A 17,564-nucleotide genomic window follows, 5' to 3' on the forward strand; every position below is an offset into this window, starting at 1 on the left:
AAAGGACAAATACATTAGCAAGAGATACAAGAACCATTTTGAACTGCTTGGGGTTCTGTTTAAAGACATCTAAAAGCCTTTCTTGGCCTACTTTATATTTTTCACCTTCCAGTACACTATTTCTGTAACATGAATTCTCTTTCGGCAAGTCACTGTAACTCTGATTTTTAAGTAAGGCAGGCAGAAGCGCAATGAAGCACACTTCATCTAGAACTCAACTTAGGTACCTAACGTTTTAAAGATATGAAACCACACAAAATGAATGGATTTGCAATTTTAATTTTTTTGACCCTTGGGAAATCTGTCTATGAAATTTACAGTTTATGGCATATTTGAGTTGTATTTTCAAAACTATTTGCAGTCAATTATTTAAGATAAATGTGAATACCAATTTTCTTCAGTGGCAGAGTATGCAATATATTCAGGAATCTCCTTCATTTCATTCAAACTTCTGCACCATTCTATTGCTGTTCTGATATACCTATGTCAACATGAAAATTCACAAAACACACGGTTATGAGAAATAAGCAAAGGCATTAAGCAACACACCTGCATCTGCAATAAAGAACCATGATTCAAAACTCATGTTTTTCCCTGTTTCCTTGCCATTTTTTGATTCCCACTCTTTTTTTTTGCCTAGAACCTCCTTCAGGTTTAAAATTATGCATTTATAGAAACTGACAGCAAAGCTGTGTGATTTGTAATGAACAGTGCACAAATGTTGATTTTTGTTTGTGAACATCTACTTGCTAAAATGCAGCCCACTAAGCTTCTGATGGTTCCCGTAACAAGGCTGCAATTAGAGCAAGCAAATAAGAGCAAGCAATCTGCAAGCAGGGGTCAGTATCTGTAATAAAGTAAAACCTGAAGTGTTACCCAGTTCTCTGTACCACCTCTGGATTGGACAAACTTTTTTTTTTCCTTATCCACTGGTGTAAGTGCCAAGTTGCAGCTCTAGTTATGCTTTTTTTAAAAGACATTATTGTAACAATTGTAACAGAATGACAGCATGCAGTAGTCTTGAGACAAGCAGGACTTTGCCAGATATAAACTAGATCTTTCATCATTACATGCTTACTCCCCACTAAATTTTCAGTGAACACCACTTCTTTCCATAAAAGGACACATTCAGAATACTTCTATATTTATCTTTGAATCTTAAATCATTCATACCTGTCATAGATTCCAGGATCACTTATTTGTATTAGCTGCTGTACCCCATTAGGAGTAGTTAACTTACACCAGCCTATATCTTCATTTACCTTAGAATTAAAAAATAAACAAGTATTACTCTTTTGCTACAGTCTGATTTAGCAAACAAACAAACAAAAAGCAAGTATAATATGCCAATTTAAGAATATCTTTGAACATTCCACTGCAAACGCTTTAAAAGTTTTGTGTTCTGCTAAAGAGAGACTTCAGTATAGCCTACTGAGAAAAAAAAGGTGGAGAAAAAGATAAACAAAATCCCCAGACAATTCCTGTCATGACCCTGACACTCATTGTGTGTTATTCAGGAATAATTTATTTCTAAAAGTGTGTAGAAATGTTTGCACACTGGTCAGATCTTCAGTTATTTCTGATAAAAGGAGGAAGGAGTATACAGATTTGATCTTCCTCATATCAGGAAGTTATACTGTATCTTTTGACACGCTGTCATATTTATATTGTTTAAAGCAGAGACATTCTCAGACACTTTGATATTTTTTTTTGTGTCTTGTCATCTTAGGGTAATAAGCAACGAGACAGAAGGCAGAAATCTCAGCAGTCAACCTTGAATACTACTTAATAATTATGTCTGTAGTGCCAACTTGCAAAAACCAAAATAATCTTTCTACTTGTATGTAAAGTATATTTTAAAACTCATATGGAATACCACACACATATGGTTACTTTTCTGAGTACTTTTTCGCTATCCAGTTGCTAAGACAGAGATAGTTTTAAATAAAAACCAAATTCCCCCTACTTTGATCAATGTGAGTGACTTCTTGAAAGGATAAAGTTTCATTTTCCTCTTTTGGCACTAGTTTATGCACTATTTTTCCTTCTTATTTCCAATTAAAAATACTGGCAATACATTAATAGTGGTATTTGCAGATAATTCCTATTTTCGTTTAGACTACTATAAAAGCTCACGAGTAAGCCACACAGCCATCAAAACTTTCGTTTCATTCTCAGTTTACTAGTAACAGTTTCCCACAAAAGAACAGTCATTCCTCATTAGTTACCTGGATCTTACTACAGGATGAGCTGAAATCCCAGACCATGTTCAAGGTTATCCCATCCCAAAAAGCAGCATGGACTATATGATCTGAGTACACATAGAGTCTTCCTGTGCTGGGAATAACCTTATCATACAGCAAAAGTGGCAACATTTCTCGTCCATCTGTCTCAGATACCTAGAGCCAAACAAATACATTAAAAACTCCAGGAAAGGTTACTTGCATCATTTCAGCAGTTTGCATCTCTCCCAGATTTAATTAGCTTGTTTTTCCAGACGATAAATAGTTCTCTGTATCTTGAATTGCTTTCTGGTTCACAAATACACCTTTACACAGCATACTTTTAGTTGCCAAATATATACCTTGTGATCTTTCAGGATACAGTCACTATTGTTCCCTTTAAATTAACTTCTATTCCCTAAAGCCTATATAATCATCCTTACAACACTGAAAGATAGAGAAATTTTCAGGTACATACCATTTTCCAGCAGCAGAGAGAATAGTTATAAGTCAATGATAGTTTAGCCTTGTAGCAGTACTGGAGTATCCTGACGAGAAAAAAAAAAAAAGAAAAGAAAATATGAAGCATTTCATACTTACTATGTCTTCTAAACACTTGTGATCATTCTATGGTTTTAGATGTCTTCAGTGCTAATATAAATGCCTTTAATTTTTATCCTTAATATCATATCAAGTATTATGTGTTATTTTAACTATTGTCCTTTCAAAGTCAGAGAAGTTAATGCAACAACAATGAAGTACAGTAAAGTTACTTGGTAGCCTCAGTAATAATGGAGGATATAGAATATGGATTTCCTGGCACATCGGGAGGTAGGCTGTTTACTGAATACATCTTTTCTTCTCTCTGCAGAAAAGAGCAGAAAGGAGGGGAATTAGTTACAGGTATTGTAGTAAGCAAACAGTATTAATAGCTAGTGATAATGACAAGATAATGAACTCCCAGAAAGCAAGTATAACCATGTGTCCCAGAAAAAAAAAGACCAACTAAAAAAACCCCCAAAACCCAAACCAACAAGCAAACCCTACCCCACCCCTTCCCCCAAACAAGCAAAACATATGAAAAGTAAGAAGTTGTATCCTTTAATCCCGCCTCTGTCAGAAGTAACATTTCAGTTTTCATACTCAGTATGGAAGTCCTTTCATCAGAGAGCAGACTATAGTTCATTACTACATACCTATGTTTGACTACAAGTTAAAGGCTAGGTTTGGAGGATACAAAGTTAATCCTTAATTCTGTTATAAAATACAAAGCGCTGCATAAGCACTTGAGAGGATCTCTATTCTGGGAAAGTGAACAATCGGCAGACACAGAGAGGGAAAAACATTTCTCCAGCACTGAACAGATGTTCTGTGGCAAAGCCAGAACAGAGTTTACATCTTCTAGGTTCCACCTCCATATAGTAAAAAAGAAAAAAATATAAAGTGGGGTTTTTTATGTCCAAGTGCATGAAGATTAATACATTAAATACAGATATAGAAGTAATTTATATTTCAATATAGTTATAAATATGTATCAATGATATTCAAGACTAAACTCTTCTAAATTAGTCAGAAATGGTTACTGCAGAGTCTTAGTGCATAGTTCAGCTTGTGAAACAGATGTCACAAGGAGTATGATTTTTCTGACTGTGCCTACAATTTACAAAAGTACATTCTGAAACACAAGGAATAATCTCATTTTTTTTTAAATGAATGATGCTTTGATTCAACTTCACTGTAGACTGCATAGCCAAACATGTTAAGAAAATTGCTAACTTGAAGGAATTTGGAACATATTTTCAAATACTTTTATACCTTTTTTGTTCCTTTTTGGATTGTATAATGAGTGAAATATTTTCCCAAAAATGCTCCCTCTGACTTGAAAAATGAATCATCACCAGGATAAATTTCTGTGATGTTTGTCCTACCATGGATGAATCTAAGAGAAATAACAGTATTTTTAACAAGTATTTAAAAGGCCACGACACTACACAATCAAAACAGGTTAGTACAGCTGAAGAAAGTACTAAGCAAAACACAGTTCTCACCTTAGAAGCTTTCTACTATTTCACAAATAGCAGTCTACCAATTATTTAACACAGAAGAGCAGCATTTCCAGGCTTTTTTGCTTACATGTGTTGATAGGGTGTGGGAGTTAAGCTAAGGAAAGCTTTCCTTGTGTTAAAGTAAACATCTCAAGAGCTGTTCCTTCCACTAACCACAAAATACAGTGATTCTAAAGTCAAAAATCCAATTTTCTTACTGGCCCAGCCCTACCTAGTATACACAGAGAATTAATGATTCTTCAACAACCTGAAGATCTTAATTTCCACTACAATTGTGTGTTTTTCACTAAGATAATGGTTTTTCACTTGTGATCATACAGTGTCTTGGAGCCTAAAACCCATCTAATGACCCAGTTATGCCTCTATGTGATTAAATGCCTGGACTTTAGACTGAAGGACTAAGTATGGCTACTCACATACTTCCAAAGAAAAGAGGTATCATAGAATCATAGAACATCAGAGGTTGGAAGTCACCTCCAGAGATCAAGTCCAACCCCACTGCCAAAGCAGGATCACCTGGGGCATATTTGGAAGAGCTGCTAAACATTTTTTTTTTCAGGTAAGATGAAAATTTAGGAAATACACCAAGAAAAATGAAGAGCACAGGGCAGAAAGATTGAAGCATTGAAGTGTGGTTATGCTTTTATTAAAGACTTTTAGGTGCTTATAGCAACCACTGCATTTTTGAGGTAGGCAGTTTTAAAATTAGAATTTGAGAGGGCTATATATGTGGTTGTTAGGGTTTTTTTAACCACATGAACAAGGTGATTTGCCAGGAAAATCCAGTTTTGCTGCCTGCAACATGCCAGTTATGTAAGTCGCCAAAACAAACATTTCTGAAGTGTGAAATCATCATCAAAAGGAGCAATGATATAACTCACAAAGAAATCAAGCATCATCATTAGTGAAGTCTATGAGAGCTCCAGCTGTCCAGTAAACCCTTAAGAAATGAGATAATCAGATTACTACTTTAAAAGCCTTAAACATGATTTCAGACTGTTTCAGACATCCACCCTCAGACCTAGAAATATACTGTACTAGAAAATACAAGGTCCAACGAACGAACAAACATCAGAAATGCACAGACTCTTACATGAAGTTTGTGTAAAATTTCCAAAAGAGTGGGAAAGAGACAAAGTAAGGCATTTCATCTTAAAGCTTAATGCTCATACAAGTGAAGTCTTCCAAAGATGAAATGCATTGTTTTCTACGTACCTGTAAAAAACACCCTGGCACCATACGATTTGAATTAGCTGAGGGCCTGAGTACTTTTCAGTATCTTTATTCTCAAAAAAGTCACAGAAAGTCCACCTGTACAAAATACAGTAAAAGCTTCAGGAGGTCTGAAGGTGCAGGTTTTCTTTTGTGTGCTGGTAATAACTTCTGTACCACAAAAAGATGCAAGTATATATATATAATCAAAGGAAAAAAAGGCCACATATTCAGAGTCCTCCAATTCTTTAGTTATCCACAGCACTTACTGAATTAGTTTTTTCAAAGCTGCAGAGGTGTTGGGTGTTTTTTTAATGTAGCCATGCTGACAGAGACCTTATGTCACTGACCCACCTCTGAGCCATTGCCTTCAAAAAAAATAAAGAAAAAAACACCAAACCAACCAATCACAACAGCAACCAAAAAACCTCAAACAAACAAACCCAACACATACCAGAAACCAGCCTAAAACCTGTATTATTTTTTCTGTATTCTCTTTTTCATTTACATATTTATACAGCACATCAGTGTCTGGGTACAGGCAATCCCAAGCACCAATATAGGCTGGGCAGTGACTGGCTTGAGAGCAGCCCTGAAGAAAAGGACTTAGGGGTGCTGGTGGACGAGAAGCTCAACATGAGCTACCAGTGTGCACTTGCAGCCCAGAAAGCCAATCACATCCTGGGCTGCATCAAGAGAAGCATAGCCAGCAGATCAAGGGAGGCGATTCTCCCCCTCTGCTCTGGTGAGACCCCGCCTGGAGTACTGCATCCAGTTCTGGAGTCCCTAGTACAGGAAGGATCTGGACATGCTGGAGCATGTCCAGAGAAGGGCCACAAGGATGATCAGAGGGCTGGAGCACCTCTCCTATGAGGACAGACTGAAAGAGTTGGGGCTGTTCAGTCTGGAGAAAAGAAGACTCCGAGGTGACCTTATTGTGGCCTTCCAGTATCTTAAAGGGGCTTATAAGAAAGCTGGGGAGGGACTTTTTAGGATATCAGGTAGTGACAGGACTAGGGGGAATGGTAAAAAAATAGAAATGGGTAGATTCAGATTGGATGTTAGGTAGAAGCTCTTCACCATGAGGGTGGTGAGAGCCTGGAACAGGTTGCCCAGGGAGGTGATGAAAGCCCCATCCCTGAAGGTTTTTCAGGCCAGGCTGGATGTGGCTGTGAGCAACCTGATCTAGTGTGGGGTGTCCCTGCCCATGGCAGGGGGGTTGGAACTAGATGATCCTTGACATCCCTTCCAACCCTAACAATTCTATGAAAATAAAATTTCCTTTTCTCTGGACTGGTGTTTATATGCTTATTACAGTAGGATACCGAATGTTTCTTTCATAAATGTTGTATTTCAGGAAGCTCCTTAAAAAAATACAACAGTAAATTTGGTTTCATTTTTTATAGCTGGAATTTTGCTAGTGGTTGAAGTTCCAAATTGCAGAACTGTAAAATGTACGTTAACACAACTGCAAAGTAAACAGTCTAAGTTACCTGTGTAAATGTGGAGCTCTGCAGCTGAGTGGTAGAGCTGTAGGTAAACGAGAAACTGCTTTATGTGTTTTGGGGTCCATTAAAACACCACCTTCTATAGGTGTAGGGTTGTTTTTCTCACAAGTCTTCACTACATCCTTAACAGCATGTGATCTGTAACACGTTAGAGCCAATGACAAAGGATATTTCCATTCTTCTGGGTACAAGGAAACAGACCAATGCTGCGTAACCCATGTGTATTCACAAGAACAATTTGTGTAGAATAAAGGGACTCTGTCTCTGTCTTTCTGGTCTGTTGATTTGATTGGTTCTCTGTATTTATCTTTAACACAAATGTGTTCACTCTTATTCTCTATTGTTTGTTTTGATGACATATCTGCAACAGAATTTTTACTTGATTTTCCACGCTGATCTCCGGTTTGATAGTTGCTGTTCTTTTGAGAGGAGCATAAAGATGCTGCAGATGACTGGCTGACTTTGCATAAGAACTCCACAGTAAATTCTTGCTGCGATTCTGACAGGTAAAGGTGAGCATAACCATCTACTGATGAGATCCGCACACTGCCGTTGTCTATACATTGTGCTAGATCAGCCGTGTCAGGGTCAGGCCATCTAATTTCTAAGATATCACTGAAAAGAATCTAACACAAGAAAAAAGATTGTGATGTGCAGCAAGATGAAAACTACCATCTTTGCAGAAATTACAGTGGAGGATTTATATTTAAATTACTTCAGTCCTTCTGCAAGGTGAAGTACAGCAAGAAGCTTTACTCTGTATTCATTTGCATACATGAACTTAAGGAGAAGCAAAATACCCAACCATTTTATCTCTGTCCTCCCACCATCTAGCAATAATGTTTTAATTTAATATGCATTCTTCAATTAATAAAGTACATAACCAACTGACCAGGCACAACTGCCCACAGGCAATAGTTATTTCTATTTCCAACTGCTTAATTATCTTCGTAATTTCAGTTGTCAGTTCATGGAAAGCCCACATCAGAACTATCTACATTAAAACCCCATGTGCTCTGAAATCTGTTTACTTACAAAATTCAAATAAACCTGTAAAACAGCATGCAACATGTATTTATGTATTCTTACCAGCAAGAAAATGTATTGAAAACCTTTTGCAGCTAGCTGGGTAACATTACTTAATGTTACAGCACTGCAGATTAAGTTACACAGCTGTCAAGGGTTAAGGCTAGGCTAGATGAGTGGGCTCACCAGCCTCCTTTCCCATAATGGATGAGAAAGGGAATAAGGGAGGGAGGCTTAATGGACTGGAAAACAAAACCAGCTTTAATTAAACAGTAAAATAAGGGAATACATTAAAAAATCAATATTGAACCCAATTCCCCCCCATCCCAAATGGCAATTGTGTCACCATCACTCACACTCAACTGAGCAGCAGATAGGAAATGGATTCAGAAGATGGACTCTAGAACTGAATTTGGGAGTAGATGGATTGGAACTGAAGGCAGAATGTCCAGAGTCCTCCTCACACTCTTAAGAAGGCATCTCAACCCTTGCCATCTCTTAGCTTTATACTCAGTATGATGTATATAAAAACATAACACCTTGGTCAGTTTAGGGTCACCTGTCCTGTAGGCTCATCCCCAGGGGTGCGACCTCTCATTTTACAGCACTGTCACAGGGTAAAAGCCTTTCTGCACACCAGCTCTTAGTAGTAACTATAAACACGAAGAACTGTCTCTTCTAGAAGCAGATACTGTCTGCAAAAATATGCTGTTAACTTCAAAGGGCAGTAACTTGGGAGAGACTTGCCTGAGAAGTCACTGAACAGAATGGCTGTTTTCAGCAATCAAACTGAGCACGAAGTGTGTTACTAACGAAGTGCCAGTCTAGAATTTTTAAAAGTTGCTTATCAATTGTCTTGAGATTGCCAACACAGTGTGCACATGACCACATGCCTTCAGTGGGAGCACCAGAGGTGCTGATGAGGAGTAAAGGTCCTAGAAACGGTAAATGGGGTCTCTGGATGGACCTTCCCCCAGACTGCCACTCTACCCCAGTCCTTTTCAAAGCCCCTGTAAGAGACTCACACAGGTAACTTCAGCAGGCAGACACTGAGATTCTGAACCTGCCAGCCTCTCAGAAAACTGTCCTCATTCAGCAAGTCTTAACTGCTAGGTTTCAAGTGCAGAATGTGTAAAGCACTCATTCTATTGTAGATATAAAATCCTAGGTTTTAGCCTTACCAAGAGTAAACAAACTCTTCACTGTCTGGCCACAAAGGATATACATAAATATAAACAAATAGAGGATTGAGTAACAGTTCCACTGTTTAAAATTACAGTATTCTAATGAAGCAGACCACTACATTAACCAGAGTGCACTCTGTAGGTCTTCCAGGCCTGTACTCATATGCATACCTGTGAAATTAGCCAAGTCCATTTTATCAGGCTACTAGGAACATTTGTTTTACGGAAGAATTGCACGCACGACTCTCACCTGTTTTCTTTCTGGAGGTATAACACGTGAAGGTAAGTACGGGCGAGAAGAAAATTTATTACGGAAATCTAGAGCTCGCAGAAGTTGTTCCTGTTGAAGTGAGAAGATAAAAGAACACGGTCCTGTTATATATCATGAGTTCTTCTACGCAGTGATAGTTCGATTTTGATTGCACCCTCCTCTTTTCTGAGGCAGACCCTGAGAGATCTGTTTTACGCTGAGGAACAACGACTTGGCTTCCGCGGCGGCGAGGGGCTCGCCGGTATGCGCCCTGCGCGGGCGCGACGGCCCGGCACTGCCTCCCGACACGCAGACGGTCACACAACGCGCGCCCCATCCCCCCTGGCAGGGCTTGGCAGCGCCTACCCGCCGCGTACCCGGTAGGCACTGAGAACAAAGGCGACCCGCTGGCGGGCGGTCTCCGGCGGCCGGAGGGTCTGCGAAGCGGCGGAAAGTGCCGCTTCATATAAGTACTCGCAGCCGCAGGGAGACAGCAGCAGGCGGCCTCCCGCAGCGTAGTGCACCTCCACCGAGTTATCAGCGTACAGCACCATCAGACTTTCCGCCTCCATGTTCACGGCATGCCTGCGCGACACACCAAGCGCACACCCGAAGAGAACCACCCGCGCTCCGTGCAAGGCCGCCGCAGGCCACCGACTTGGCGCGGCAGGAAACCCAAGACGGGGCGGCCCGCCGAGTTCCCGCCCTCCCGGCCGCGCAGGCGGTTGCTAGGTGAATTTATCGTGTTTTATTGCTAGCTGAGAGCAGGTCGAAAATGCGTTTGCGCATCGCAAAACAAGCTGGGTGGAAATATACACCGTTGTAATCCAAGTGAAATTGTTTAAGTAAATGCCTAGGTTATAGTGACGCTGTTTAAATTGGGGTTAAATATACTGTATTGGTCCTCTAAGGAGGAGCACTGACCAGGGGCTTTATGGTATAAAGCTGTTCACTTTGAATAAACCATGCACGCTTTGCCTGCAACTATGTCCATGAAGGGCAGCTGATAGATTGAGGATGCCTAGCCTGTGCTGGAAGTTCCCACCGAAGTAAAGCAAGAGGCTGTAAGAAGACACCAAGATCATCAAGACCTAAAGAAACAACAACTATAGTATTGGTAACATAGTACCTATAGTATTGGAAGGAGTCAGCGGGACGGTAAGGAAAAAATCTGGAAAAGGTGTATAGGGGATTTGAGAGATATGCAAGTACTGATGAAGGCCTTGCTGTTGAAGAAAAATGTCTGGGGTTAAGGAAGGTGTGTGAGAAAAACTGGTTTGTGATGCGATAGGTTCTGAGAGATACATACCAGAACAGGAATCCCTTTGGGACCCTAATACTAATGGGGGAATAATGATGGTTAAACAATATCAACAAATTTCAGTGGTATCCAGCATGGGATAATGAAACACCAGCATGTATCTAAATTTTACAAAAAATGCAGAAACCTGAAGAAAACCCCTTTGCTTTTTATGAACAATTATGTAAGGCAGCTAGAAAATGGACAAAGGTGGATCCAGGAAAAGAGGAAAATAGGATGATGTTTAGCATATTGTTCATTGGCCAATCAGCTGTGGATGTTAGAAACACATTACAAAAGGTTTGTGGGACAGCAGAGATAACAGTTTCCCAGTTAATTGGAAGTGCTTATCAAGTCTGTAAGAATTAGGAGGAAATGGAGAAGAAGAAGCAGAAATAGAAGGGGAATAATAAAATGCAGGTGAGTCTGTTAGCATCACAGCAGCTGTACCAGAACAGGTTAGGAAGTGATCTGCTAGAGAGCAGCCCTGTGGAGAAGGACCTGGGAGTCCTAGTGGACAAGAAGTTATCCATGGGACAGCAATGTGCCCTTGTGGCCAAGAGGGCCAATGGTATCATGGGGTGCATGAAGAAGAGTATGTCCAGCAGATCAAGGGAGATTCTCCTCCCCCCTCTACTCTGCTCTAGTGAGGCGTTACCTGGAATATTGCATCCAGTTCTGGGCACCCCAGTTCAAGTGGGACAGGGATCTACTTGAGAGACTCCAATGAAGGGCTACAAGGATGATTAAGGGACTGAAGCATGTGCCTTATGAGGAAAGGCTGAGAGACCTGGGGCTGTTTAGTCTGGAGAGAAGACTGAGAGGGGATCTAATAAATGTATGTAAATATCTGAGGGCTGGGTGTCATGAAGGAAAGGATGGCCTCTTCTCACTTGTGCCCTGTGATAGGACAAAGAGCAATGGATATAAAACACAGCACAGGAGGTTCCATGTCAACATGAGGAAAAATTTCTTTACTGTAAGGGTTACTGTAAGGGAGATTGGGCTCCCTAGAGAGATTGTGGAGTCTCCTTCTCTGGAGACTTTCAAGACCCAGCTGGATGCATTCCTGTGTTGATGCACTGATTTTAGGGATTAATCTCAAGCAATGGTCAGCTGATAGAAGGAAAAGTTTTTACTCTTGTGGGCCACAAACCCTGTGAGCAAACTGCAATTATGTAGAAGAGAAAAAAGTATTTAGCTAATTACCAACGGCCTTTGTGCCTCAGGAAGGCACGAAGCTACCTGATAACGAGTGCGAGTTAGCATTGCAAGAGAGCCTTCTGTCTGCTCTCTGAACTTAGATAAGAGATACTTGACCATTTGCCATTTGTCTAACATCTGTCTGAGCCTTGCTTAGGAATGTGTGTTCCCTTGCATTTCCTCGGCAGCCAACCACGATTCTGTAACTGTCACGAACACATCTAATTACCAATTACAAGTAGCCTTCTGATCTGTTAGCCTATATAAAGAAATGACTTGGTACAATAAAGTAGACACTTTGCTTGCATCAAGCGTCGTCTCCATCTCTCAATCGCGGTACTGTGTGACCTGCAATAGATTATATGGTCCTGCTGTGGTGGGGCAGTTGGACTTAAAGATCTCCAGAGGTCCCTTCCAACCCCTAACATCCTGTGATCGTTTGAACTAGGCTCATTTAGGCAGAGGGTGTGGTGTCCACAGGCAAGATGGTAGAGGATATGGATTTCAGCCTCTGGCCAGAGTTAAGCCACCTTTGGGTTCAAACAGTGTGCAAATTGCAGGAAGGAAGCACACAGGAAAAATGAGTGTCCTGCATTAAAGTGAGGAATCAGTGTTTGAAGACGAGACAGATTAAAGAGGACTGGAGGAAGATAATGTACATTTGGAAACTTCTCCAGCTGATCCCTTGGTTCCAGTAAAGTTGAGAAATGGAATATAGGTGCTGGGGCCACCCACTAGTATAGAATCATAGACTCAATAAGGTTGGAAAAGACCTCAGAGATCCAGTCCAACCTGTCACCCAACACCTCATGACTACTAAGCCATGGCTTCAAGTGCCATGTCCAGTCCCCTCTTGAACACCTCCAGGGACGGTGACTCCACCACCTCCCTGGGCAGGACATTCCAGTGGTCAACAACTCTTTCTGTGAAGAACTTTCTTCTCACCTCAAGCCTAAACTTCCCCTGGCACAGCTTGAGACTGTGTCCTCTTGTTCCGGTGCTGGTTGTCTGGGAGAAGAGACCAACCTTCACCTGTCTACAACCTCCGTTCAGGTAGTGGTAGAGAGCAATAAGGTCTCCTGAGCCTCCTCTTCTCCAGGCTAATCAATCCCAGCTCCTTCAGCCTCTCCTCATAGGGCTTGTGCTCCAAACCCCTCCCCAGCTTGCTTGCCCTTCTCTGGACACCTTCCAGCAACTCAACATCTTTCCTAAACTGAGGGGCCCAGAACTGGACACAGTACTCAAGGTGTGTCCTAACCAGTGCTGAGTACAGGGGCAGAATGACCTCCCTGTTCCTGCTGGCCACACTATTTCTGATGCAGGCCAGTGACTAGTTGCAAAGGACTCTTAAGTAGAATCACAGTACCAATTGTTGGGGCAGTGAGAAAGCAAACCCCAAGGCCATTTCTGAAAACACTTGAATGTACAATTTGAGATAGTAGTAAATTCATGAGTTTCTATGTATGCCAGAATACCACCTTCCATAATTAGGATGAAATTCACTGTGCAAATCAAATGCTCAAGTAACTTGTTCTGAGATCTTTGCACAGTCATGTATTGCACAGGAAACAATATGGAATGCTCAAATCTCCTTGCTGACAGACAAGACTCCAGAAAAGCCTGAAAGCAACATTTTTGACATGGTGCTGAATGCAGTAATTTCTTTGGGTTTTGCCTCAAAGAAACCATGCAAAGTGAAAAACCACCCCCCTTAAAACAGAACTTGGGCAAAGGAGTAGAGACTTTGATAAATATTTTCATACAGTATGGACTGCTTAGAGAAAGCAATATTCCTACCTACCTTACCGGTGATGAAGACACATTCTGGAGAGTACAGACTGGTACAGGTTTTGGGAGCACTACATATTTTAGGAGCTTGTTAACTGCAAGCATACACCTTACTGTGCCAAACCCTTATACCCTGCTAAACAAATTATTTTAGAATCATAGAATCAGTCAGGGTTGGAAGGGACCACAAGGATCATCTAGTTCCAATCCCCCTGCCATGGGCAGGGACACCTCACACTAGATCAGGCTGGCCAGAGCCTCATCCAGCCTGGTCTTAAACACCTCCAGGGATGGGGCCTCAACCACCTCCCTGGACAACCCATTCCAGGGCTTCACCACTCTCATGGGGAAGAACTTCCTCCTCACATCCAGCCTGAATCTCCCCACCTCCAGCTTCATTCCATTCCCCCTAGTCCTATCACTACCTGATATCCTGAGAAGTCCCTCCCCAGCCTTCTTGCAGGCCCCCTTCAGATACTGCAAGGCCACAATAAGGTCACCTTGGGGCCTTCTTTTCTCCAGACTGAACAGCCCCAACTCTTTCAGTCTGTCCTCACAGGAGAGGTGCTCCAGCCCTCTGATCATACTCATGGCCCTTCTCTGGACACGTTCCAGCATGTCCATATCCCTCTTGTAATAGGGGCTCCAGAACTGGAGGCAGTACTCCAGATGGGGTCTCACCAGAGCTGAGTAGAGAGGGAGAATCACCTCTCTTGATCTGCTGGCCTCACTTCTCCTGATGCAGGCCCCGTCTGATTGGCCTTCTGGGCTGCAAGTGCACATTGAGAGCTCATGTTGAGCTTCTCGTCCACCATTTAGACTTGTAAGTTCCCTTTTTTTCATCCCAGTGGACAAAGTCAAACAATCTTTGTCTTGGAATGGAAGACTTCCTCAATGGAAAGAAAGTTGGAGCTCTGTTGAACTGTACTCCTCAAGGACTGAAAACATGCCTACTCTGTGACTTAATAGCAACAGAATTAGAACAGTGTCAAAGCACGAATATCAATGACTATTTTAAATTAAATGAAGGAAACAGAAGAATCACCTGGCTGCGGAAGGAGTTGCCAAGCACAAACAGGCAGTTTGAGCCCTGATACCTGGCTGAAAAATTGAGAAAGGTGCCTAGTATTTGGAAAAGAAGGATCAATTGGTGGAGAGTCTAAAGTATTCAAAGGATATAGAAGCATAGTAGGTAAATCCAAACCAGTGAATTCTTACTGTGACTTCAATGATGAAAGTCGTCCTTTATTAGTAAATTACATGAAGGAACACACAGATGAGTTGATGCCATGATAGGTGGATTTAAAGAGCTATATTATAGGTAAAAAAATGCAATCAAGTGCACACCAAATAGGGAAGAACTGCTGTGCAAATGACCCCAACATCCAAAGGAAGCCACCTGCAGGCAAAGTAAAAAAGAGGAATAATTCTAGGAGAACACTGGCAAAGAAATTTTTCCTGAGCTCCCAAAACATGGGCAGTAAGGCATCTCCTTGCTTTGTTGACTATCTTTTCTGGGTGGCCTGAAGCTTTCCCTCATAGTAACAATGAAGCTAAGCAAGTGGTTAAAATTGTGTTGAAAGAATCCTTGGGCTTGGAATCTCCAGAGGTTTATCCTCTGACAATGGGCATTGTTTTATTTTCCAGGAAGGATCCATCAACTGAAATGGAATCTGCACACCCCTGAGAAGACACAGTCTAGCAGGAAAATAGCAATAATTCAGTATCACTAAGGTTGGAAGAGACCTCAAAGATCATCGAGTCCAACCTGTCACCACAGACCCCATGACTAGAGTAGGGAGGCCACTACTGCCCACTGCAGGCTTGAACTCATGACCTTCCCATTAAGGGTCTTATGTGCCACCAACTGAGCCACAGACTGGAATTATGCCAGAAAACTTGTATTAAAGTGGATAGATACTTTACCCGTTGCCTCAATATGGATTAAGATTACTCCCAGACTAAGAGAAGGAGGGAGATCATCTGAAATTCTATACCATAAACCTTATCCAGCACTGTAACAGGAAGTGTACAATGCACATTAAAGGGAACAAAAAGAAAAATTACCCCTTTTTCAAGTTTTGAAGAAGGAGCAGGTCTGACTCCTGCTGAAAGATTTAATGTCTCCAAATTTGTGTGGCTGTAACATCATAACCTCAGGTGTAGTGTGAGAAAGGCCTGCCTCGAGTGGGAAGGCGTGAAATGCAGCAATGGCCCTGCACTCCTGTAGCTTGAGGTGAGGCCTGCCTGTTGAAGTTAGCAACAGGAAGAGAAATTCTGTGAAGGCAGGACAGTGTCTTTTCCTGAGTGAATTTCTTACCATGCCCACTACACATTCCAAGTATATAAAAAGGATACTAGTATATTGATCCATGTGTATCCACCATGGAACACCTCACTGGATCTTCACCCACCACTGAAGAACTATCTCCAGATCAGCACCAGTCCTGTGAGATATTGGCAGAACTAAGTGGTGGTATTTCTCTCTCTTCTTTTCCCCCTCCTTTCTACTATTTCATCCTTAAGGCATAAGAAACTAAAAGCTTTCATGTAACTCCCCTTGATTAAAAGAAAATAATCAGCCATTTGGTATAAGTTTGCTTTCTTTCACTCGAAAGGGAATTTTTGAATCTAACACAACTCTGACCACCCTGCATTGTCCAGGGTAGCCTGGCACTCAGGGCTTGATTCAGGTACCTGTACAAGAATGTGTCAAACGGCCCCACTACCTTTTGTTCCTCCAATGCACGATTTTCAGCCAGAAGACACAAGAACCTGCCTTCAGACCTGTAAGAGATTACCTAACAGTGGTGAAGCTGGAAGGAACTGACCCCTGGATTCACTACATGTGGGTAAAGAAAGCTTGGTTTGGTGTAGAGTTGTGTATTTCATATAATTTTCTGTAAAGTTTCCCCCCTCCCCCAATTTGTAAGTCACTCTCCCTTATTCTGTTTCTTTCCCTTTGGTGAGGAAGAGGAGTCAATTGTCGTTTGTCTAGTGGTCAGCCAAGCCCTAACTCTTGACATTGAGCCAGGGAGAAGGTGCAAGCTTTAACTGCTAATACTTAAACAAGTTGTGTGCAAGAGGAAGGAAAGGCAGAAGATGGTAAAGAGAATCCCAGAGAAATAAAGATGTCTACTATTAATTATTGCATCCTTTGCATGTATAGAAACCACAAAATCCACTGCTTTGAACAGAAGTCTCACTGTAATTTTTCAGTATTTCTGGTGAAGAACAGTTATAGTTCCAAACACTTTCGTACAGAATGACTTGGCATACTTTTTAAATCTACATGAGACATACTGTCTCCTGAAGCTGACAGAATACACATGCTGAGTCTGAAAGCCACTTCACAGACAAGAAAAAAAGACGCTACGGAAGATGCAGAATGAAAACCTGTAAAGCAGAGTCTGCTGAAGACACTATTTACTGTAATGCAAATATGTTTCTTGGGACTAAGTTTTGAGCAAGTATGTTTTCCACAAGACATTTGCATGTAAAGTCAGCAGGAAGTCTGACATGTATTTGGATTAAAAGTTCTGTGTGAAGAATAGGCTTAGCTTCAGAGTTAGGTGAAGGGGAGACAAGGAAAATGTAAAAAGTTGTGGGGTTTTGTTAAAGCAAAAAAGGTACTGAAATTATGCCAAAGGAAACAAAGCTAGATTTTATTTTCCAAAACTCCAACCTAATTAATTATGTTAAATAAACATTCAGAAAACAGTCAGTGCTCACTCTATTAGTAGATGCACAAGTTACTTAACCAAACAAATAATGGTGAGATATAAACAGAGTTATTTACATGCAT

General features: G+C 41.2%; 1 protein-coding gene across 1 annotated transcript in view; it reads right to left on the minus strand.

The window, feature by feature from the left end:
* The window catches only part of CZH5orf34 (chromosome Z C5orf34 homolog), a 13,192-nt gene extending 3,034 nt beyond the window's left edge, over positions 1 to 10,158 (minus strand). Inside the window, exons 1-10 of the mRNA XM_009899384.2 lie at positions 9,846 to 10,158; positions 9,469 to 9,558; positions 6,994 to 7,634; positions 5,504 to 5,599; positions 4,038 to 4,161; positions 2,996 to 3,087; positions 2,701 to 2,770; positions 2,229 to 2,399; positions 1,174 to 1,262; positions 389 to 481 (exon numbers count right to left, since the gene is read on the minus strand). Of these exons, the coding sequence (XP_009897686.2) occupies positions 389 to 481; positions 1,174 to 1,262; positions 2,229 to 2,399; positions 2,701 to 2,770; positions 2,996 to 3,087; positions 4,038 to 4,161; positions 5,504 to 5,599; positions 6,994 to 7,634; positions 9,469 to 9,558; positions 9,846 to 10,040 (1,661 nt within the window). The 5' untranslated portion in view covers positions 10,041 to 10,158. The remainder of the gene's footprint in view (positions 1 to 388; positions 482 to 1,173; positions 1,263 to 2,228; positions 2,400 to 2,700; positions 2,771 to 2,995; positions 3,088 to 4,037; positions 4,162 to 5,503; positions 5,600 to 6,993; positions 7,635 to 9,468; positions 9,559 to 9,845) is intronic.
* Between the last annotated feature and the right edge of the window lie 7,406 nt (positions 10,159 to 17,564).

The sequence above is a fragment of the Dryobates pubescens genome, chromosome Z, assembly GCF_014839835.1.
Source record: "Dryobates pubescens isolate bDryPub1 chromosome Z, bDryPub1.pri, whole genome shotgun sequence".
NCBI lineage: Eukaryota > Metazoa > Chordata > Aves > Piciformes > Picidae > Dryobates > Dryobates pubescens.